The sequence below is a fragment of the Cervus elaphus genome, chromosome 11, assembly GCF_910594005.1.
Source record: "Cervus elaphus chromosome 11, mCerEla1.1, whole genome shotgun sequence".
Classification (NCBI taxonomy): Eukaryota; Metazoa; Chordata; class Mammalia; order Artiodactyla; family Cervidae; genus Cervus; species Cervus elaphus.
The window spans coordinates 8,476,677-8,500,354 of record NC_057825.1 but is presented as its reverse complement, the minus strand read 5'-3'; the positions used below and the strand labels follow the sequence as shown (position 1 = coordinate 8,500,354).

Below are 23,678 nucleotides of genomic sequence, written 5' to 3'. Positions count from 1 at the left end.
GCCATTTCCTTCTCCAGGGGATCTCCCCAGCCCAGAGATCAACCCTGGGTCTCCTGCATTGTAGGCAGATTCTTTACTGTCTGAGCCACAAGGGAAGCCCTTCTAGGGCTCTGACCCGCTGTAATATTCCCACGTCACCAATTTCCTCTTGAGGGAAGGAAGGGTCTCCCAGAGCCCAAAAGAGTGCCCAGTGAGCCTGGCGTCCTGGTCTCTGAGACACCATGGTCTAGGACACCCAGACCTATGGCCTCTCTGGCGCTGTTGGCCTTGCAGCAGGAGGCTGGTCTCTGAAGCCTATCCTCGCCAGGAAGAGGGAAGGTCCCTTTAAGCCTGGCTTCACATCTTTAGCTTGTTGCTATGTATGCGAGGAACTTCCTTAGCAACCACCTGGCCTCTTAAAGAGGCCCTGGTGTAGTGGTTGCCTCCAGCCATGGCTCCTAAAAAGAAGGGGGCCAAGGAGCCTGAGCTCAAGAAGAAGAAAGGTGGCAAGAAGGATCCCAACCTGGCCAACAAGCCCATGGAAATGCCTATAAGCGAGGAGAACCGAGAGTTCTACCACATCCAGATCCGCAACCTGGAGGACAGGCTGGCCCGGTGGGTGGGCGAGCAGGGTGGTCCTGCCAGGTCAGGGAGTGACTCAGAGCTGGCCACTGTGCAGGTTGTTGGGGGGCCCCCTGTGTTCTGGCCTCCCAGGGGATGTCCAGACCCACCCCCGCATCCCTACCTCAGTTTCCTCAAAGATAACATTGGGAGGCTTCATGATTTTGAAGAAAAATGGATTTCTTGGCCCCATCTTGGCTCCCAGAGTTTCCAGGGGCCCAGTGCCTAGTTAAGAGCCTAACCCCTCCCCAGGCAAGGACTGCGTTCCCCTGCCTCACAGTTGCCCCCCAGGACCACACGTTTTATTAAGAGGGCAGAGTTCAATTGGAGGGACGAATTGGAGATGGCAGCCCCCTGGCAGGCGCGTGACCACATGCCCCTCCTCCCACCTGCCCGCCACCACCCCCACAATGCCTGTGCCGTGATCCCCTGAGCTATGGGCCCCACTGGCTCTTCCAGCTGCCAAGCCCACTTGTCCATGCCAGGGCTGTTTTCCCAAATGTAAACGAGGAGAGCTGTTCGAGGTGGGTGGTGGTGTGGGGGGTGGGGGTGGTTCTCTAACTCTCCTGAGACATGCACTTGCCCATTTTTCTTATTCTTACACTAGTTTCCTCTCAGTTATGATGCACTAGCCCAGTCTCAGGGTGACCCTCAAAAGACACACCCCTTCGGTGGCAACTCAGATGGTAAAGAATCTGCCTGCAGTGCAGGAGACCCAGGTTCAATCCCTGGGTCAGGAAGATCCCCTGGAGAAGGGAATGGAAACCCACTCCGGTATTCTTGCCTGGAGAATCCCATGGACAGAGAAGCCTGGCGGGCTACAGTCCATGCAAAGAGTCAGGCACGACTGATTGACTAACACTATCAGTCAGGTCTCCTCACCTGTTGCTACAAATACTCACAGCTGACGCTGAGACCTTCCTGGACTGGTGCTCATTGTGTCCTTAAAACGGTCCCATGAGAGAGGCCCTCAAGTCATCCCCATTACAAGTGGTGGAGAGACTGAGGCTCAGGGAGAGAGGAAGTCACCCCAAGAAAGAGGCTCCGGGATGCCAGCCCTGGGCCCTGACTTCCCTAAGCCAGGCCGCCTCCTTGCTCCACAGATCGGGTCATTCAGCTTTGCACCCTGCACCGCGCTTCCATTCAGAAGATGTTGGTTAAGTTAGTTGTGAAGTTAAACATCTTTCCAAATAGCTTCTACCCATTATTCCATTGGAAACTAGAAAATTGCTTACGCGACAGCTTTTAAAAATTCACACCCTTCCCTCAAGCTGGAGACACGAAATGAAATTTATCTGGGAAAAATGCATTCGAGAGATGGTTATTGGACACTTATTATTTGTCAGCTTCCTCTGCCAGGCCCCCCAAAATACAGAGATGCGAGGAGTCAGGTCTTGACTTCCCAGTGGGACAAGGGTCAATCTACAGGAGGGCCCCAAAGAGAGGACCACAAACGCTGCCTCAGGGCCAGAAAGGCTCCACAGAGGTGGCAACACAGGGGTTCACTCAGTGAAGAAGGGTAAGGAAGATCACAAGTGTAGAAGTTTGGAGTTATAAAGTGTGAAAGTATTAAGCAGGGCACAGAGCTGGCAGCAAGCATTATGCTTAAGACCCTTAACTTTGGGGTATCAGACTGACTCGGGTTCCAGTTCTGGTTTTGCCATTTACTAACTCAGAAATGCTTCATCCCTCTGTGCCTCAGTTTCTTCACCTGTAAAATGGGTACAATCATCATAGTCCCTGCTTCCTTGATTGTTGTGGATTCAACACACTGAGCACCTACTACACACCAGGTGCTAGGTGTTGGGGACACAGCTATGAACATTAACAGAGGCTCCACCCTCACAGAGCTTACATCCTAGTGATGTAATGCACGTAAAGCACTGAGCACAGGCATCAGCTGCAGTCACAAGCACTGACCAGGGGAGATGAGGCTGGAACCTCCAAAGTCCCACTATGGGAGGGTCCAGGGAGCAGCCTGGCTGCCTGGAGGCCCCCTGGACCTCTGCCCCACATTTGCCTCAGGTACCAGCGGAAGTGGGATGAGTTGGCTATGCAGGAGAAGCTGTTTCGCCAGGAGTTTGAGCAGCTGGCCAACAACAAGAAGGAGATCGTGGCCTTCCTCAAGCGCACGCTCAACCAGCGGGTGGATGAGATCACCGACCTCAATGAGCAGCTCCAGAGCCTGCAGCTGGCCAAGGAGATGGAGAAGGATGCCTTCGAGGCACAGCTAGCCCAGGTGCGCCATGAATTCCAGGAGACCAAGGACCAGCTCACCACCGAGAACATCATCCTTGGTGAGGGGCACTGGCCGGTGAGCCTACAGGCATACACCACAGCGGGGGGAAACCCAAGGCTCTGTCTCTCTGGGCTCCAACTCCAGCTCTCCCACTGTCTCTCTGACCTTGGGCCAGCCCTACTCTCTGGCCCTGTTTTCCCACCTGGGAAATGGGGATGTTACATCTTCCTTGAGCAACAGCTACGTGCAGCTTCCCACACATATCTTCCATGGTAATGGCCCCAGCAATCCTGAGGCAGGAAATACCATCTCCACCTGCCATTGGGTAGGTGAGGAAGCATTTCAAGAAGGTGGAGTGTCTTGCCCAAGGTCACCCAGCTGGCAAGGGTGGCTGTGCCTTTCAGGTGACAACGGGAGTGCCTGGTCCAGAGAAGGTGTTCAGAGTCAGAGGCTGTTGTCAAAGTCAGTTTCATGAGAGTAGAGGAGAGTGTCAAGGGGGGCTTCCTGGAGGAGGTGGAGCCTGAACCAGGCTTCGTAAGACTTGGGGAAAAGAGGAAGGGCATTCCAGACTGAACCAGAAAGGCGGGCAGGATTACTTGTGGGGATAGGGGACTGGCCCTACTGGATGGGGAAGGGTGGGGGGCGTCATCACACAAAGCCCTGCCGCCCCCACCCCCGGGACCCTGCCCTCCCGAGGCGGCCGTTCACCAGGCCCGTGCCCTGTGGCGGGGCAGGGGGAAAGCTGGCAGCCCTGGAGGAGTTCCGGCTGCAGAAAGAGGAGCTCATGCAGAAGTTCATGTCGCTGGAGGACCAGCTGCGGAAGCAGGAGAACGAATACAAGGACTACGTGCACAACCTGGAGAAGAAGTCGGTGCTGGACAAGGACAGGTGGGCAGGCTGCTGTGGGCGCAGGACCCCCCCCACTGAGGCCAAGTACAGCCAGGTCTTCAGGCCTCCGACAGCCTTGGCTTCTAACTGGGCAGGGGGGAACCATGCCAAGTCCTTGATGCCCCGACTTGCCATTCCTCGAAACTGTGGCTGATTTGGTGGGGGGAGGGGGGCGGGTGGCGGGGGACGGCGAAGAGAAAAAAAACAGGCTCCCAGTTCCCAGTTCTCACACAGACATTGGAGAATCCCTGGACTTCCTTGTGCCACTTTTTGCGACTTTAAATTATATTTAATGGTTCATCATACACGGACATGGTTCAAAATATTACAAAGGGTCTACAATAAAGAGCTCCTGCTGGTGGCCCTGGCCCCTCCTATGGGGGACAGAGCAGAGAGGTCTAGGCGCTCTGGGGACCCCCCTCTGCCTGAACCCCGCCTCACCCCGACCCATCCCGCCTAGACTGAGAAAGGAGATCATCCAGCGTGTGAACATGGTGGCCACAGAGTTCCGCAAGGTGGCCACGAGCCAGATGTGGGACACGACCAAGCGGGCCATCACAGAGAACAACGCAGTGACCCTGCAGCTGGCCAAGATTACACGGCAGGGCACGCAGCTGCTGGCGGAGAACGAGCAGCTCCGGGGCCACCAGGACGACCTATGCAAACAGCTGGAGCTGCTGGAGAACTCCCAGAAGCTCATGGCCAGGAACAACTGGGGCCGCCAGAAGGTGCGCGCTCCCGGCCCTCACCCCGGGAGGCCCGGCACGGAGAGCAGGAAGGAAACCTAGGGCCCCGTCCTCGGGGCAAATACGGCCCCTGCAATGGTGGACTCAGGATCGGAGCATGGGAGAGGCAGCCGTGAGGCGATGGGGCTCTCGTTGGGAGGGCTCTGGCCCCCATCGCTGGTTTGTATTTGACTTGGAGCCCCCATCACTGGTTGAATGGGAACCCAGCCCCAGGGCCCCTACCCGCACAGGCGACTCAATGGGTGCGCAGCGGCCCTGAGGTGAATCCAGCGGGTGCTGGGCTCCCAGGGCCGCGGCCGGCCTCTCTGGGGGATGCAGGGCTGGCTGAGGGCCTGAGGCAGGGCCCAGAGCACGGCCACCTGCCCACACTGCAGGTCATCCTCATGCTGACGGAGAAGTGCCATGAGCAGCAGCAGGGCACGGCCGAGGCCAAGCGGCTGCGTGTTCTGCTGGGCCAGCTGGAGCAGGACCTCCTGAAGCAGCAGCAGGACAATCAGGCACTGAGGTGCAGAGCAGCGGGAACACCCTCCCTCTGTGGTCATGGGCCAGCGACTCCCCGCTCTGTACAGGGGCCTGGAGGCTTTGTCTGTCACACAGGCTGAGGCCCGGGGCTGGCCAGAGAGAAAAGACAGGGCCCCTTGTCCTAGGATGGGGAGGAGGCTGACCTGTCTCGTCCTGGGCCCAGGAAAGAAAGAGACCAGCTGAACCTGCAGCTGGAGCGGCAGCAGGCTGAGGGACAGCGGCTCCAGCAGCAACTGACCAAAGAGCAGGAGGCCCGGGCGAGCCTGGAGACGGCCCTGGCCCAGGCCACCTCCTTCCTACAGGACATTGTGCAGGTGAACTGGAAGTGGGTGAAAGTGGTGGGGGGAGGGGGCGGCAAATCAAGGACTAGAAACTGCCCGGAGATAAGCAGACCACCAGAGATGGCCAAGACAGGCCCAGGGCCCCTCTCTCCCCTGAGAGTTTCCTGGCAGATCTGTCTTTTTCTGATTCTCCACGTCGAGCCATTTGAGGTCTCAAAGGAGCTGGACAAAGGCCTCTGAGACCCTGGAAGTCATCAGTCTTCCCACCTGGAGAATGGGTATTCCACCATAGCCAGGGAATACTGAGATTAATAGGCACTGGGGTTGGAGTTTCCCAGTGGTGGATGCTGGGGCCACAAAGGGCCTGACCTGGCGGGCCCACCTGTCCCCTTCTCGGCAGATGCGGCCTAACGAGGAGGATGGTGACTTCGATGTCGTGTTCCAGCTGCAGCGAAAGGAGATGCTGCAGCAGTTGCTGCTCATGCTCGGCTCGGCCGTGGTCTTGAGCCCCCAGATGGCTGAGGCCCTGCACCGGGAGGGCCAGCCCTGTGGCCTGCCCAGGGAGGGGTGAGTGTGTGACCCCGTGTGACCCCAGAGGAAGCAGCTACAGGACACATCCATGGGCTGTCCTCAACTGAGCTGGGGCCGGAAGCCTGGCTCCCTGGAGCTGCTCTGAATCTCGGCTTCCTCGTCTAAGATGTGGAGGGGATGACACCAGTCCCCTCCCCACAGCCAGGACAGCAGCACCCAGCTACTCAAGACAGGGTCTCTGCTGCAGCAGCTGTCCGGCATCACACCCTACCGGCCTGGGGACCTGGGTCTGGTACCTCGACGGATCCACATCCCACCCAACCCTGAGGACCTCAGGCTGCTCTCACATACCACCCGCATGGGCAACTTACAGGCGTACAGCAGCCCTGAGGTGAGGGTGCCAGGGGGCCCCAGGGACAGCTGGATGAGGGCCACCCTTGGATGAGGGCCGCCCTTGGGTGCTTATCACCGCTCTGCCACACCGCAGCTGTGTGGCTCTGTGGATGTGGCTGGACCTCTCTTAAGCCTCCACTTCCCCATCTGTAAAATGGGCTGAAGAAAGGTGTGTCAAGGCCTCAGTGGATCCAGACACGCCCACACATCCCCGGGAGGGGAGCCTGCTGGATCCTGTGGGCCCCTCCTCCACAGGCAGGGGAGGGATGGGAACCCCACCTCAGAGGCTTCAGCTTCTAAGGTGGCACCTTTACTGTTACAGATCCACACCTCTGCTCCTCAGAAAAAGTTAAGAAAAAAGCTTAGTCTTCCTGAAGTTTCCCTACTTTCAAAGTAGGACACGGAGAGAAGACCAACCTCCTATCCTAAAGAAGGACTGTTCCGGCCACAGTCCCTGCGTTAGTCCACAGGCAGCCTGGGGCAGCCCAGAGAAGACTTATATTAAAAAAAAAAAAAAAGACCCCACAGGCTGGTGTGGCACCTCTGTGGATGGGTGGATGGGTGTGGGCATGACAGTCGGGCAAGCAGCCGAATCCACCGGCCTCAGGGGCCTGACGAAGACTCCTGGCTCCGCTGGCGGATGTGGTCCAGGAGCAGGTCCGCGGCACGCTCCAGCACTGGAGGCAGCAGCTCCTGCTCAGCAGGGGAGAAGCGGCCCAGCACGTAGGCCTGCACTGCATCCTGGTGGGTCGGCCGCCCGATGCCCACCCGCAGCCGTGGCATTGCCTGTGGGGGAGCCAGAGGGGCCCAGGGAGCTCTGGTGAGAAGGGGTGTTGGGGGCCCTGTCCCAGCCACCCGACTCGGTGCAGGATGGAGGCGCAGACTCACACTGGAGTTGAGGCAGCTCATACAGGAACGGACTCCATTGTGGCCCCTTCAAGGGATAGGAGAGGGGCAGTTAGTGCTTCCTTGGGTCAGCACCCTTCACCCCATCCCCCGCCGAGCCTGGGGTCAGCACTTCTACCCCCACTCCAACCCGGAGGCTGGCTTCCCTATCCCACCTTGACCAGCTCAGGGCCTCACCTGGCGCTTCCTCCCAACTTCAGAGCCACTTTCCCCAGCGGCTTGTCCAGCTCATCGTGTACCAGGTAAACTTCCTCAGCAGTCAGTCCGAACAGCTCCGCTTGGCCCAGGGAAACAGTGGCCCTGGTTACTACTGATCCGCCCAGGAAGGTTGTCCTGACTCTGGGCTCCCATGAAGAGGGACCACAATTAACCCCACTTGGTGGTAAAGAACCCACCTGCCAATGCAGGAGACATAAGAGACGCAGGTTCAGTCCCTGGGCTGGGAAAAATGCCCTGGAGAAGGGCATGGCAACCCACTCCAGTATTCCTGCCTGGAGAATCCAATGGACAGAGGAGCCTGGGGGGCTACAGTCCACAGGGTCGCAAAGAGTTGGATATGACCAAGCGACTAAACCACCACCACATATAAAGAAACTGAAGTTCTCAATTTCTCAGTCACCCAAGGCAAGGCAGCAATTGGAGCTCAACTGGTACCTGGAGCTCTAGGTGAACCGATTTGCTGCAGTCCAGAATGCAGTCCAGGCCCCTGCGCCCTCCTGGGGGGCACACACGTGGGGCCCTCAACTTACCCGCCCGGGCCACACTGTGCCCGTTGAGGTTCATGAGCCTCCGTGGCCGGAGCAGGACCAGCTGGGCATCTCCGAGTGAGGCCAGGGCGAGGTCCGCGGCACAGCGCCGGTCGCGTACCCAGCTCTCCGCCACCCCCAGCCGCCGCGCCAGATGCCCCAGCACCGCCATGCCCACGCTGTGCCGCGTGCCAGGCAGTCCAGGGTTTCCCAGGCCTGCCACCTGCGGGCGACATCAGGGAAACTGAGCCCCGACAATTCTCCCCATAATCTATCTCACAGCGCGACCCCACCCGGGGCCCCAAAGCAGAGGAAGGTAAATGGAAAACGACCGGAGTAGGTTAAGGCCACGAGGAAGAGTCCAAGAAACTCCAAGACTCCAGAAGGCCAAGTGGAAGCGCCCCCCGGAGTGGGCTGGCAAGGCCCCCCAGTGCAGGAGCGGAGTTCCTGGAAGTCTGGAGCCCATCGGAGCATCTGACCCATTTCTAGATAAGAAAATTCAAGACAAGGAAGGGGGAGAACTTTGCCCAGGAGACAGTGGCAGACCTGGAGCTAGGGCCCGGGAGTCCCTACAGGGCTGTCCCCCACTCCACTCACCAGCCACCGCTTCCCCGCCAGCCGGGGTTCCAAAACGCAGCGGCTCATGGCTCGACTCAGCCACAGCCCGGCGCGCGAGAGGCCTAGCGGCCCCATGCTGCCCCAATTCAGGACGCGGACCCCGCCCCCTGACGTCAGCCAGCCCCTTGGCCAGTCGCGGCCGCCCCTAGCTGCTAACGCCCAATCCGGGGCGGGCCACGTGGCCGCCACCCTTCTGAGGGGCGGAAGTGGCGGGGCGGTGGCCTGGTCCGGGCGTCCCTGTGCATTCCGCGGTGCCGCGTCACCGTCTCCGGCGGGGTTTGTCGTGGGGCTCGCGGAGCCCTTGTTTGACCACTGGATTGGGAAGGAGTGTGCCCTGTTTTGACCCACCCCTGGGGCCCTGCCTCGCTGCGGAAAGCAGGCAAGCCTTTTCCTTGGCTTCCCCAGCTAATAAAAACTTGCTAAAGCCATTGCAAGGTGTCATCTCTTAGAGCGTTGTGGATTGGGAAGATCCTCTGGAGAAGGGATAGGCTACCCACTCCTGTATTCTTGGGCTTCTCTGGTGGGTCAGACGGTAAGGAATCCGCCTGCAATGTGGGAGGCCTGGATTCCATCCCTGGATCTGGAAGATCTCCGGGAGGAGGACATGGCAACCCACTCCAGTGTTCTTTTTTTTTTTCCCCACTCCAGTATTCTTGCCTGGAGAATCCCGTGGACAGAGGAGCCTGGCGGGCTACAGTCCATGGGGTCGCAAAGAGTTGGACACGACTGAGCGACTAAGCGCGCAGCCTCTTTCCGACTCGGTTTGAAATTGGATTTCAGGGATTGGACTCCTCGGGATTCCGGGGGCGTGGCTAAGGGGCGGAGCCTGTGGGCGTCCTGGAGATGATGCCTAGCAACGTCGGGAGGAGGGGGCCAAGAGGAAAGTGAGGACCGCGAGTAAGCTGGTCCAGGTCCTGGGGTCCTCCCCGAAGGGGCCTCATGACAGACTCCGGAGAGGTGCGGGAGAAGTCTAAAGCAAAGGCAAAGGGTGGGGGAGAAGTGACCACGTATGGGTTCTCAGGGAAGGTTTTCGTTCAGGAGAGGCCAGATCAGTTGTGCGATTCTGTAAAGTCCCTAGCTGCTGTGCAGAGAACAGAGGTCTTAGGACCTGCGGCTGGTGGGGAGGTCGGAGGGGTGGCCGGAGCTGGCATAGAGACAGAGATGGCAGTGACCCAGATGAGAGAAGAGGGGGTATCTGAGAGATCTGTAGGAAGTGGGATAGACAGGACTTAGGGACTAACGGAACATAGATCTTCTCGCAAGACGTTGCTGGACCCCCAGGGCCTTTGGCTTGGGGCAGGGCCTGAGCTGCAGACAAGAGTTTTGGGTGTCAGTAGCTGGTAGAAGCTGAGGGGGACCAGGAGGAGAGCAGAGAGCAGTGTGAGCATGAGATCTTGACCACAGGAGAGAGAGGCAGGACTGGAGAGAGGTTAAGGGGAAAGGGGCTGGGAGGGCCGCCAGACCCCAGACTGTGCCTCCTCCGAGGCCCCCTCTCCACCCCCTCCTCCATCCTGTAAAACACCCGAGGAGAGAGTGTCAGTGGAGTGGGGATTGTCTTTGAGGCTTGCTCCAGCTTGCTGTTGCTTGGTTCCAGGATGGTCTGGAGCATGACAAAGCTCCCTCACAACACATCCCAAAGTCATGGGTGATTCCCATGCCAAAGGGGACCCTCCAGCGCATCTTTGGGACCAGCCAAATCTTCCAGAACTTTGATGATATAAAACCAAAGGCTACGGGGTTAACCGTGCCCCTCAAAGTCAGGGAATAGTGAGTGTCTCCCTTGCCCAGGGGTCCCAGGTTCCTTCCCTGCAGAGCCACTGACATGCTGTGCAGCCTTGGGTGAGTTACTCTCCCTCTCTGAGCTCCAGCAAGCTCAACTGTATAATGGGGCTCTTCCACCTCAGCAGCAAAAATAAGGCTGGATGGGCTCCACGGATGGCCAGTCTGCTCTCCCTGGGTCTCTACCCCTCTTGTCTTCCTACCCAAGTCCCCCCTCCTTGCAACACATTCCCAACCCCCCAGCTCTATGTCCTGGGCTGGTCCCAAGTCAGGGCCAGCCCTGCCCCCTGCCTGTGCCCCCTGCCCCCCACAGCTACCATCGAGCTCATCAGTGCTTGGAGCAAGAGGACTGGGAGATGGCCGTGCTCTTCTTCTCCCGTGCCCTCCACCTGGACCCCCAGCTGGTGAGAGGGAGGGTTTGGGTGGGCACGGGCAGTTGCTGTCCCACGCTTACACTCTCACCTCTCAGGGCCACCGAGTGAGTCCCTGTGGTAGCCGGGTGGCAAACCTCAGGGCAGATCGTGGGGAGGGGAACGGCAGTCTGGGTCCCCTCTCCCTCAGGTAGAATTCTATGCCTTAAGAGCCGAGGCTTATATCCAGCTCTGCGACTTCTCCTCGGCCGCCCAGAACCTTCGAAAGGCCTACTACTCCCAGCCAGAGAACAAAGACTACCTGGAGCGACTCGCCCTGGTGCTTTACCTGAAGGTGCCCGGCGCTGCCCTAGGCCCGTACCAGGCACCCGCCTCCCACCCCAGCCTGCTGGCTCTCCCTCCAACTCTGGGGGTTTTCCTTGCTCCGGGGGCCAGCCCTGACTTCCTGGCGACCTTCTTGTCCCTGCTTCTGTGTCCCCTTCTGCCACTCCTTCTCATGACCTCTCCCACCTTCCAGGTTCATCCACCACCAGGGCTGGGTACATCCAATAGAACTTTATAGTGACAACGATCACTTGGCATGATGATTACAGTCCATTCTGATGGCCACTAGCCACGTAGAATGTTGAGCCCTTGAAATGTGGCGAGTGTGACTGAAGAACTAATTTTTTAATTGTACTGATATTTAATTAGAATCAATTTGAATTTGTATGGCCATGGGCAGCAGGTGGCTATTGTACTGGACAGCACAGCCCTAGAATCCACAGGCTCTAAGCACTAAAAAGACAAGAGTGTGACTGAGGAACTAATTTTTGAATTGTACTGATATTTAATTTGAATAAATTTGAATTTATATTGCCACGGCTATTATACTGGACAGCACAGGCCTAGAGTCCACAGGCTCCCAGCACTAAAAAGACAAGAGTGCCCCCCATTTGTAATGTGTAATAAAGATGATATTAATCCATAAATTCCCAAAAAAGTCCTGATTTTTCCCCCATGTTCACAACTTTGATGTCTTGGTTTTTAATGTCAATAATAATTCAATTCTGGAAATTCCCTGATGGTCCAGTGGTTAGGACGCTGCATTTCCACTGCAGGGGGGGTGGGGCATGGATTGGATCCCTGGTCAGGAACTAAGATCCCACTGCCATGCTGTGCAGCCAAAATAATAGGAATAATAATTATTATCATTCAACTCTGAAAAAAGAAACATTCTTAAAACCAGACCACATGCTTAAACTGTCTGCGGGGGTCCTGAGGCCAGTCTTGTTCTTTCTGTGTGCCCTTGGAAAGGTCACTTCACTTCTCTGAGCCTCAGTTCCTTCATCTAAAAGGGGAATGTTACCTAGTCCCAGTGAGATAAATTTAGGGTTTGTTTTTTTTTTTAATTTTTGCTGCACCTGGGCAGTTTGCAGGATCTTAGTTCCCCAACACACATCCTTGTAGTCAAAGCACTGAGTCCTACCCTGGACAGCCAGGGAACTCCCTAAGTTATATGTATCCCTAAGAATACAGGAATTCCCTGTATTCTTTATTTTTTTAATTTTTATTAGTTGGAGGCTAATTACTTTACAATATTGTAGTGGTTTTTGCCATACATTGACATGAATCAGCCCCTGTATTCTTAATACAGGGTTTGGCACCTGGAGCCCTGGTCCAGGAAGGAGCCTGTTATTGTTAGATCTGCTGTTCTGATCCACCTCTCAGGTTTTCTCTTTTTTCCCTATTCCTACGTCTGTATTGCTATCTCTCTGTCACCAACTGTATATTTATGTGTCTTGCTGTCTCCCCAGCTCTGTATCTCTGTCTGTCTGTATCTCTATCTCTTAAAATCTCTCTCTGATCTGAAGGACTCTGTGCCCATCCCTTGTCATTCCACCCCAGTGATGACAATCCCTCAGTTCATGGGGGCTGCTGGACTGGGCTCACAAGCAGGATTGACGATCCCTGTGTCACCAGGGCCAGTGCCTTTTTGAGCAATGCGCCTTTCTGGATGCCTTGACCGTCTTCTCCCAAGCCTCTGAGCTCCAGCCTGAGAAAGTCTGCTTCCGGTATCGATGGTGAGCACCCTGGTCAAGAGCTTTCTAGCCTTTGTCCCCCTCAGCGTCTCCTTCCTGCCCCTCTCACTGGGCAGACCAAGCACCTTTGCTCTCCGCCCACAGCCTGGCCTGTCTCCTGGCCCTCAAAAAGCATCGTGAATGCCTCTCGTTCGTCACCAAGGAGGTGAAGCAAGGCACCACCAATGCAGATGTCTACATCCTCCGGGCCAGGCTCTACAACTTCTTCCAGAAGGTAGAGCAGGGCAGGCAGGGCCGATGGGTGGGCCTCCTCCCTGTTTGGGTGCTGAGATTACAGGAGGCGGCTAGGCTATCCACCAGCCCAGAGGCCACAGCCCCCAGTGTGGTGGGAGCCCTGTCCTTCCCGAACCCTGACCAGTGCTGACCACTCCTGCCCAGTCAGGTAGTTGTTCCAGCATCATTCAGCCCTAGCTCTCTGCCAGGCCTGCACCAATCCCTGAAAACCACAAGGTGAGAAGTCTCGGCCTGCCCTGCCCTCACGGAACTCACAGGCCAGGGGAAACAGCCCCCAGCAAATAATTACACAAGGACTGACTTCCCAATTATGTGAAGCACCATCAGAGACCGCCAGGCATCCTTTAGATGTGAGACTTGGGGTCACAAAGAAGGAGGGGCTGTAGGGATGAGACAGTGATAGGCAGGATCTCGTGAACCCCAGGGGACCCTGACTTCTTCCTGGGGAGCAGCAGGAACCTGAGAAGGGTGCTCCCTGGGGGCAGTGGGCCTTAGAAAAGTCCTTTTGGCTGCCAGGGGGCATGTGGGCTGGGGGGGCAGAGGGGCAAATCGGGAGACTGGAAGCCTGGATACCATCCATCTGGATAGGAGTGGGACTCAGGGAGGATGGGCAGGATGGCGGCAAGGAGGAAGGCAAGTTCTTCAGACCTTTGGAAGCAGGACCAGAGACTGACTGGGGGGCTGGAGAGGTGAGAGTGAGGAAAGCAGAGGCATCCAGAACAAGGCCTGTTGTTCCAGTTTGGCTAGGATGCTTGGGGTGGGGGGCAGGGGGACTCAGGAAGAGGAGGAGCATGATGGGCTGGAGTGGGCAGGGTGTCCTCAGGGTGCTGGAACCAAGAGTTTCCCTCTGCCAGGGGCTGGGCTGTTGTGTCCCACAGGTGACTCAATGGGAGTGGCTCCTTCAAAGGTAGGAGACTAGTAATTATTGACAATTATTGTTGATTGTTGGGATTGCAGCTGCTCCCTGCAATGCATAGACACATTCTAAGCACTTTACTCACATTTGTCTCTAAGGCTGGCAGTAACCCTCTGAGGTTAGACGCAACCCACTGTCCTCTTCTTACAGATGAGGAAGCATGTTCAGCTGGTTTGGCTAACTTGCTCCCCTTGAACCCAAGTCCACCTATTCCAAAGCCCTGTCCCAACCTCTGCCATCTTTCCCCTCCCAGTTTCCACTCACACCCAGTGTCCACACTGCCTCTCTCGCCCTCAACCAATTACCCCACAGGACATGGGTTACTTGCTAAAAATGTTGACTGACTGACTGACCTGCTCACCCAGTGGAAGGTATTTGCCTAGGGATGTTTTCTGCTCATGCTCAGGCCTGAATCTGTTCTTGGTTAGAGTTGTCTTGGGCTTAAAGGTCAGAGGTGTGCGGTAGGGTGTACAGGGGAGGACAGGGAGGACATGACAGTCATGGTCAGGAGACCATGGCCTCCCCCTACCTCAAGTGAGCCTCGCAGAAGTCCTGCAAGGAGGAGGCATCTGTAGCCCCATTTTACAGCAAAAACCACTGAGGCAGACCTGGCTCACCTGAGGTCACATCTGGAAAGGGGCCAGCAGGGATGGGGCCTTGGATAGGATTTTCCCACAATGCTCCCTTCCTCCTTCAAGAGACAGAAAAGGCAAAACAACAATGGAGGGGCGGGGGGGACACTGAAGATGGGTGGCATGGTGCTGGCCTGCCCAGAGGTCTGCCTCCCCCCAGTAAACAGGGGGGAGCTCAGCTTGGGTGCAGCCCTGACACTATCCTTGCCTTGCACCCCTGCAGCCCAACCTCTGCTATCGAGACCTACACAGCGCCTTGCTATTGGATCCCAAGCACCCACAGGCCAAGGTGCTGCTCCAGGTGATGGTGGGCCAGGCCCAGCAGGCACGCCAAGATGCTGGGGTCCTGGCCGTGCAGGGCAAGTTGCAACATGCGCTGCATTGCATCAATTGTGCCATTGAGAACAACCCTCTGGACCCCAGCTTCTTCCTCTTCCGGTACTGGGGTGGGGGGGGAATGCTGTCTTGGGTCCCAGGCCCTGCCTTGCCTCAGATGTGCTGTGTGATCTCAGGAGCACCCTTGACCCTCCCCAGGTCTCAGTTTCCCCATCTAGTCCCTAAGGGTCTTTCCCTGCTCTCCATCAGGACTGAGGAATCATGGGAGGTGATTTCTGCTACTGCCTCTGGAGAAGGGGCAGGCAGCAGCCTGTTAACCTGGGAATCCTGGACCCCCAGGCCTGCTGAGCAGTTTATACTGGGAGACTCAGCCCAACCCAGCCCAGTAAAGGAGGCTTAGGTTTGAATTTACGCCCCCTACCTCCCCAGCAAGGGCTCAACACCTCATTCTGGGCCATTTAACTTCCCTGACCCTGGGTTTTCTCAATAAACAGTGGAGGTAAAACAATCATCCTGTGTACAAAAACCCTTAGCAGAGAGGCTGGCAGGCACGCTGCTCCCAAAAAGAAAGAAGTTATTTGTAAAGCAAAGTAGAATCATCAGGCTATCTCAGTAGCAATCGGGGAGCCGCACAGGCCAAACCTAGCGCATGAGCGGGGAGGCCTCCCCTGCCGCCTCCAGCGGTCAGGGGACCCAGAGCTGCATCCAGTCTCTGGGACACCCCGAGTCGGTGCGGGCACTCTGGCTCTCATATGCCTCTCCCGTAGGGGCACCATGTACCGACGGCTCCAGGATTTTGACTTGGCAGTGGAGGACTTCCTGAAGGCGCTGGACATGATGAGCGAGCACCAAGAGGAGCTGGTGCAGCAGGCCCAGCGCCAACTGCTGCTGGCCTACAACGACTTCGCGGTGCACTGCTACATGCAGGGCGCCTACCAGGAGAGCGTGCTGCTGCTCAACAAGGCCCTCAAGGACGAGCAGCAGGAGAAAGGCCTCTACATCAACCGCGGCGGTGAGTGGGGTCCCGGGGAGCCCGGCGTGAGCCCCTTGCCTCTCTAAGGCCTGCGCTGGGCGCTCGAGGGCCCTGAGGGAGGGAGGGAGGGAGAAGGGGCCGAAGAGGAGTCTCAGTGTCCCACGAACACACTACGGAGGGGAAACGTTGTCTGAGAGACCATCTGGCTACACAGTCCTTCAAAATGCTCAGATCAGGCAACTGGAAAGAAGCACGCAGCTGCATTGAAAAGCCGCTGCAAGTGCTGGCGACCGCCCACGGGTATCATCAGTTGCAGGCCCCGCCTCCTAGGGGGTGGAGCCAACTGGGCCGCGGCTCCTGCCCCCTGGGTTTTTGCGATCCCCACTCAGTCCCCGCGCTCCAGATTGCTTCTTCCAGCTGGGCAACCTGACCTTTGCTGAGGCGGACTACCAGCAGGCGCTGGCACTGAGTCCGAAGGACGAGGGCGCCCACCTGCGCATGGGCCTGTTGCAGGAGAAGTTGGGTTTCTGCGAGCAACGGAGCAGGTGTGAGCCGACGGTGGGTGGGGCGGGGCCGTGGGCGGGGCGTGGGCGGGGCAGACTGGGCTATGGGCGGGGCCGGGAGGTCAGGGATGAAGCCGCCCGCTTGGGCTCCCTGGGTCAAGATGTCTCTGCTCTCCCAGTTAAGTCTTCTAAATATCAATTTTATTTTCCAAGTTTTCTCTAAAAATCCTTCACTTTTTCTCTGAATATTGTTACGGTAATTGCGCTTTTTATTAAAAAAAAAAAAAGTAAGTATTCAGTAACATAAGACTCAGAAAATGGAAGTTCCTTCTAATACCTGTCTCCCAACGCCTCCCTTGTCTGGGTGAGTTTGGTAAAGAGTCCTCCAGATTGATTTCTACATGTATTGCATGTATTGGCAATTGCTATCATTTTACAAAAGTGAGATCGTGCTAAGCTGATATTTGACAGGCTTTTTTACTTCCCATGGCCGTTACACATAGGATGACTTCATTCTCTTTTACTGTTTGCAAAGTATTCCATTCAGCTGAAGTACCACAGTTAATTTTTCTAGACAATAGTCTGCTGATGAATTTGGGCTGTTTTCAGTTTTGTTTTTTTTTTTTTTATTTTTTATTTATTTTTTTGTTTGTTTGTTTTTTTTTTAATGATAAAGAATGCAGTAATGACACCCAAGACATATGTTTCCATCCATTCATACTAGTAATTCTGTAGTTAGATGGCTGGAAGTTAAATTTTTGATTTAATGTTAAATTTTAACATTTTAAAGATGATAACCAATTGTTCTCCAAAAAAACAATGAACCAATATAAACTTCCCCCACTAAAAGAAAGTCATTTCCCCAAACCTCCCTAGCACAGAGCATTAACACTATTTTTTAACTTTGCTAATCTGTAGGCAAAAAAAAAAATGGTTCTCTTGCATTGGATTTACTTTGCATATTTAAATTGTGGGTGCAGGACAGCATTTTTCATGTGTTTATTGGCCATTATGGTCTGCCTAAATTGTTCTCCCATTTGCTTTTAAATTGCCCAATAAAAACTTTTTTTGGTTATAAGAGTTCTTTGTAGACTGGAAAGTTTGCTTATTATCTGCCTTATGTGGCAAAATATTCTTCCCTATTTCTTTTGTGGTGCTTTTGCTACTAAATAATGGGATTTAATCGTGGTCAAATTAGTTTTTTTTTTCTCTTCATATTTAGCTGCTGGGTTTGTGACATTCAGAAAGCCCTTCCTATTCCAAGATCATAAAAGTGTCCATTTATTTCGGGACTTTACACTAGCATTTAAGTGTTGGGTCCATCAAGAGGAGTGTTGGTGGCAGGGAGCAGAAACTAGCCTGGTTTTCCCCAAACTCCCCAGTGAGGTCCAGAAGCCCCCATTTTCCCCAGGTGGCCCAGCTCAGAGCACCCTGTGGCCCACTGTGTCCCGCAGGCAGTTCCAGAAGGCAGAGAACCACTTCTCAATGGCCATCCAGCACAATCCCCGGAAGCCCCAGTACTACCTGTACCGCGCCAGGAGCCGGCAGCTCATGCAGAACATTTTTGGGGCCCGCCAGGATGTTGCCACTGTCCTGCTCCTTGACCCCAAGCAACCCAAGGTGTGTTCTTGCTGGGCCAGGAGGGTGGGCTCCAGAGTCAATACCTCTGACCACCTAAAGATATGTCCTGTCCCTAAAAGAAACCTGGATTCCTAACAGTGATAAGCACTGCTAATGCCAGAGCATTTACTTTGTACCTTCTCTGGTGGCTCAGCAATAAAGAATCTGCCTGCCAATGCAGGAGACACAAATTCAGTTGCTGGGTTCGGAGGATCCCCTGGAGAAGGAAATGGCAACCCACTCCAGTATTCTTACCTGGAGAATTCCATGGATAGAGGAGCCTGGAAGGCTGTACAGTCCATGGGGTTGCAGAGTCGGACACGACTGAGCAGGTAACACACAGCCAGGCACTGTTCTAACCACTTCAGCTTATATCACCCTGTTTAACCCTCTTTAACACCTACGAGACAGGTAACATTATCGTCACCCCATAATTCACAGGGGGAAGAGGGTAGGGCTTAGAGAAGTCAGTTCCCTCAGCCCAGGTCATGGAGCTTGGAGGTCACACCCTCCTCTGGCTATCTCCAGAACCCCTGATCAGACTCAGAACTCCCTCACATAATAGTTCCTTCCTCAAGATCTCCCAATAGTTCGGGCCCAAAGAAACAACAATTTATAAAGGGACTCCCCTGATGACTCAGATGGTAAAGAGTCTGCCTGCAATACAGGAGACCCAGGTTCAATCCCTGGGTTGGGAAGAGCCCCTGGAGAAGGAAATGGCAATGCACTCCTGTATTCTTACCTGGAAAAATCCCATGGATGGAGGAGCCTGGCGGACTGTTGCAGTCCATGCGGTCACAAAGAGTCAGATGCGACTGAGCAACTGATGCTGAATTTGTAAACCCTTCTCTTCTTCAGCCCTGAGAAGGGACTCTGCCAGTCAGGGCAGCGCCACACCATCTGCCCCTGTCCTAGCCCACACCTGACTCTGGTCACCTTCCTTCCTGGCAGCTGCTCCCGATGATGGCCAACCTTTTCCCCGGCATGTCAGTGGAAGAGGTGCTAAGCAGCCAGGTGGCGAACCTGGCTAGGTTGCAGCTGGAGCGGGTGGTGGAGCACAGCTTGTACACCAGCACCCCTCAGGACATCCTGGGGTAGGTTTCTACAGGAGGACCCACAGGCCCAGAGTTGGGGGATGGCTAGGGCTCAAGGCACATACTTGCCTTTTCAGGCCACCATCCAGTCCCGGAGAGGGTGGGGTGAGTCAGAGAGGCTTACCCAGCACTCTGACAACTCGCTTTGGCAGGCAGCTCAAGGACCGGAAACAGAGGGCCCGGGCCCTGATCGTCTCTTGGAAGCTGGAGCCACCTTTACTGGAGACCTCCAAGGAGATGGAGGCCCCTCGCCAGTTCCCGCAGGCAAAGCCAGAAGGCCCAGAGGAAGAGGTGCAGGTTTCTGGGAAGGAGAAGGTGAGTGCGCCCCACGCCAGGGCCGGGTTTCCTGGAGGTGCGAGGTGGACTGCACCCCAAGCCAGGGCTGAGGGCTGCAGGTTGGCTAGAGGCTGGCTCTGCCACCACTCAGCTGTGTGACCTGGGCTGGGGACGTGTTGCTGTGAGGTGGAGAATGTATCAGTAAAGGGGGACACCTGAAGGAGTGCAGGTGAGAATGGGGGCCCCTTACAGAGAGAGGCTTCCTACACTTTGTCCACACTCACCTTCCCTGGTGGCTCAGACCGTAAAGCATCTGTCCGCAATGCGGGAGATCTGGGTTCGATCCTTGGGTCAGGAAGATCCCCTGGAGAAGGAAATGGCAACCCACTCCAGTACTCATGCCTAGAAAATTCCATGGATGGAGGAGCCTAGTGGGCTACAGTCCATGGGGTCGCAAAGAGTCGGATACAACTGAGCAACTTCCCTTTCACCTCTAGTTTCAGTGGGCGGGTGGGGGGGGCTCTTCTTTGCTGTGGTGAGCGGGCTTCTCATTGCAGTGGCTTCTCTTGTCGCGGGGCCTAATTCTCATTGCAGTGGCTTCTCTTGTCGCGGGGCATGGGCTCTAGGCCCACGGGCTCAGTAGTTGCAGGTCCTGGCTCTAGAGCTCAGGCTCAGGAGCTGTGGTGCACGGGCTTAGTTGCCCTGTGGTGTGTGGGCTCTTCCCGGACCAGGGATTGAACCTGTGTCCCCTGCTCAAGCAGGCGGATTCCTAACCACTGGACTACCAGGGAAGCCCCCAGAATTTTAACACTTGAATTCATTTCTAAAAACTTTTCATTGAGTGGAACATAAAGTACATGAATCCTCAGTGAACTGTTTGATTAATTTTCACAAAATGAATACCCCTCATGACTCCATTCTCCAGCTCAAGAAAGAACACATTCCCAGTTTTCCAGAAGCCTCTCTCACCTGGCTCTGGGCCCCTCCTCCCTCAGGGCTGTTCTGATTCCTAACACTGCCGACAAATGCACTGGTCCTTCTCAACGGAGGATGGCACATGCCTGTTTGCCTCTGGCTCTGTTCATTAAGCTTCCAAGTTGGTAAGAGGCATTCAAGTTGACTGCTCCTTCTCATTCCTGTGGACAGTTCCATCCTGTGGCTATCCTACCATTTTATTGATCCACTGGACTGCTGATGGACAGCAAGTAAATTATGTCCAAGGGAGACTTCAACCACTGAAGTCCTTGGAGTGCCAGCATCCCTTGTCAGACATGGAAAAGGCGAGCTCTACATTTTTCCAGCTCATGTTAGGATACAGAGCTACAGACCGTGGGTCTGTGTGTGCCCTGAAGTCATCATGGGCTCCCTGCTTAGTGCTCCAGAGCCCTGCCCGTTCCATCTCACTACCACATGTTCCCCGCTGCAGCTTGTAGGTGTGACCAGCTGCCAAGGGCCTGGCCGTAGACTCTCCCCCCACCCACCCCCACCTGGATTCCAGCTCTGCTTGTGTGCCTCTTAGCCAAGTGCCAGGCTGCTTAGGCATTTCCTGGTCCAGGCAATTATAACAATGGGCATTCCCTCCCAGATGAGCCTGGAGATGAAATGGGATGAGGCAGGGAAGGTGTGGAGAAGCTCCTCAACCCCTCTCTAGCCATTTGGCAGGGCGCAGCACTTCACAGCATACAGAAGCCTTTCCCACACTGGAATTTGCATTTTGCAGATAGAGAGATGAGGGCCAAGCAGCCTCTTGACACTGCTTTTCTTGTGTCGCCACACCTGTCTAACCTGGTCACCCCCACTCCTGTCCGGTCAACCGCTCCATGTCCCCATCCAGCCCTAAACTGCAGCCCCCGAGGAACTCTAAGTTCCTCTAGAAGGCTGGCCTTCTAGAGCTGCGGCCTCCCACGGCCTGCCAACTGCCCAGCCTGTCTCTGATCCTAGGAGAAGCTAAAGCTGGCCCCCAGCAAGGAGTCATCCTTGACCGACAGCTACGTCAGCCAGACCTCTTTAGGCTCCATCTTGGGCTGTAAGTCCCCCTGCATGGGCCAATACAGCAGGGAGGGCAAAGGTCAGAGGTCAGAGGCTCCCAGGTCTGGGTGTGAATCTGGCCTCTGCTGCTTACTGCAGTGTGTATATGGAGCGGGAGGGCTCATGCCAGCTTTGCTGTGGGTGGTGGGGGGAGTGGCGGGTGCAGGGATGGGGACCGAGGGGAACCCTCGGGGATGCCCAGCACACAGCCTGGGCAGCCAGCTCTCACTCGAGGCACTTCATCGTTGCTGCCTGCTCCACCTTCATTCCCTGCTCAACCCTGTCCCTCTTCTCTCTGCCCCCTTGGCCTCTCCCTGAAATTAGCCCACAGAGCCTGTGCATGTGCAGGGGGCTTTTACCCTCAGTCCTGCCAGGTGCCAACATGGAAGGGACAAAATGAAAAACCTGAGAACGCGGCTCTGAGTCCCGGGAGCAGCTGCGGGCAGTCCGGGGAGGGATGGATGTAGGGGCTCTAGTCCCCTTCCTGCCGTTCAGCAAATGTGTTGAGCATCCCAGGGCCGAGCCTGTGCAGGACACCGTGTGCAGGCATGAATGGCACAGTCCTTGCCCCAGGGAGCTCTTGGTCCTGAAGGGAAGAAGTACACAGGTACACAGAGAACTGGACAGTGTAGCCATACCACGGAGGGGAGTCCTGAGAACGATGGGTGCATTTAGCCCCCATTGGGGGAGGGTCAGGAAGGGTTTTTAGGGCTCAGAGGAAATGGGGTAGCCAAGTGTGGGCGGAGTAGAGTCCAGAGAACTGCTGCAGGCAGAGGGCCAGGTCCCCACAGGTGCTGGTGGTGATGGGGACACAGGGCGAGAGGCGGCCGGCAGGGTGGAGGCCAGCGCTGGACAGTGGGGACCTTCCTCTCTCCCCTTTATCTTATGGCCACGACCCACCTTTAGGCCTCAGGGTGCCAGGAGGGCTGGGCTTGGCGAGATCTGGGAGGCCTTCCCCCTTGGCCACATGAGGCCTTTGGGTCATAGGCAAAGGTGAGGCCTAGAAGCTTCCCTTTCCTAGGACTGTCTGGGTAAGGCGGCCTGACAGCTTCTCTGGACACATCCTTCCCAGTCAGGACCAGGTCCACCTCGGAGACAGAGACATCCAGTACGGGTCAGGAATACAGGAGCACTTCCACCACTGTTGTGACAGTCTCTGACTCCTCACTGCTAAGGACACCATCCTCAGACTCGGGGGACAGTAGGAAAGACCTAAGCCTGAACCACAGCCCCAGAGAAACCAAGTCCACCCCAGGCCACCACCAGAGGCCCAGCAGGACGGAGGCCACCCTCATCCAAAGCCAGAGGCCCAGCAAGACAGAGGCCACCGTCATTCTTAGCCAGAGCTCCAGCAGGACAGAGGCTACCCTCATCCACAGCCAGAGGCCCAGCAAGATGGACACCACCCAGATTCAAAGCCAGAGGCCCAGCAAGACGGACACTGCCCAGATAAAAAGCCAGAGGCCCAGCAAGATGGAGGCCGCCCTCATCCACAGCCAGAGGCCCAGCAAGACGGACACCACCCAGATTCAAAACCAGAGGCCCAGCATGACAGAGGCTGCCCTCATCCACAGCCAGAGGCCCAGCAAGACGGACGCTACCCAGATTCAAAGTCAGAGGCCCAGCAAGACTGAGGCCGCCGTCATCCACAGCCAGAGGCCCAGCAGGACAGAGGCCGCCCTCATCCACAGCCAGAGACCCAGCAAGACGGACGCTGCCCAGATTCAAAATCAGAGGCCCAGCAAGACTGAGGCCGCCTTCATCCACAGCCAAAGGCCCAGCAGGATGGAGGCCACCCTCATCCACAGCCAGAGGCCCAGCAAGATGGAGGTCACCCAGATTCAAAACCAGAGGCCCAGCAGGGCAGAGGCTGCCTGGAGCCCAAGGCAAAAGCTCAACAAGACCCAGGCTACCCAGGGCTCAAGGCAGAGGCTCAGAAAGTCCAAGGGTGCCCGTGGTCAGAGCTGGAGACTCAGAAAGGCAGCTGCTACCCAGGACCAAAGCTGGAGAATGATCCAAAGCCCCAGCAAGATCAATACTTCCTATGACTCAAGTTGGAGCCCCTCCAACACTGAGGCCACCAAGGGCCAGGCTCAGAGTCAGAGGCGCAGCCAGTCCAAGGTGGCCCAGAGCCAGAGCGCAAGCCCAGGTTCCAGCAAGACCGAGGTCACCTGGGGACTGAACCCGAGTCTCAGCAACATGCAGACTGCCCAGGGCCCAAGACAGAAGCCCAGCCCCAGTAGTGAGGCTCCTCTTTGAAAGGTATGCTCAGCCCCTCACTTCTTGCTGCAGTGCAGGGTGATTCTCCCCTCTGCTCCGCGCTATAGCCTCCTTCAGAAGCAATCAGAACCTGGGCCAACATTCT

At 56.0% G+C, this 23,678-nt stretch overlaps 3 protein-coding genes across 6 annotated transcripts; 2 read left to right on the top strand and 1 right to left on the bottom strand.

Moving 5' to 3' along the window:
- The first annotated feature begins 430 nt into the window (after positions 1–430).
- On the top strand, positions 431–6,252 carry CFAP157 (cilia and flagella associated protein 157). The gene is made up of 8 exons (XM_043917169.1): positions 431–594; positions 2,626–2,897; positions 3,574–3,727; positions 4,188–4,455; positions 4,848–4,978; positions 5,159–5,309; positions 5,677–5,843; positions 6,009–6,252. Exons 1-8 carry the CDS (start codon positions 431–433, stop codon positions 6,250–6,252), a joined length of 1,551 nt encoding a protein of 516 aa, XP_043773104.1.
- PTRH1 (peptidyl-tRNA hydrolase 1 homolog) lies at positions 3,995–8,585 on the bottom strand. 4 transcript variants are annotated; one of them, XM_043916811.1, is made up of 5 exons: positions 8,450–8,568; positions 7,856–8,075; positions 7,284–7,383; positions 7,089–7,134; positions 3,995–6,986 (listed from the first exon to the last, which is right to left on the bottom strand). In XM_043916811.1, exons 1-5 carry the CDS (start codon positions 8,543–8,545, stop codon positions 6,804–6,806), a joined length of 645 nt encoding a protein of 214 aa, XP_043772746.1. In that variant the 5' UTR covers positions 8,546–8,568; the 3' UTR covers positions 3,995–6,803. The 4 variants fall into 4 exon arrangements, with proteins under 4 accessions (XP_043772746.1, XP_043772745.1, XP_043772748.1 ...); XM_043916810.1 differs by having other exon boundaries at positions 3,995–7,134; positions 8,450–8,585; XM_043916813.1 differs by lacking the exon at positions 7,856–8,075 and having other exon boundaries at positions 7,284–7,501; positions 8,450–8,566.
- TTC16 (tetratricopeptide repeat domain 16) lies at positions 8,544–23,662 on the top strand. Its single transcript, XM_043917168.1, has 14 exons — positions 8,544–8,799; positions 10,033–10,237; positions 10,563–10,653; positions 10,811–10,954; positions 12,583–12,683; positions 12,786–12,915; positions 14,707–14,921; positions 15,587–15,831; positions 16,196–16,337; positions 17,750–17,915; positions 18,867–19,009; positions 19,162–19,324; positions 21,227–21,311; positions 22,386–23,662. Exons 1-14 carry the CDS (start codon positions 8,544–8,546, stop codon positions 23,570–23,572), a joined length of 3,273 nt encoding a protein of 1,090 aa, XP_043773103.1. The 3' UTR covers positions 23,573–23,662.
- Positions 23,663–23,678: the final 16 nt, after the last annotated feature.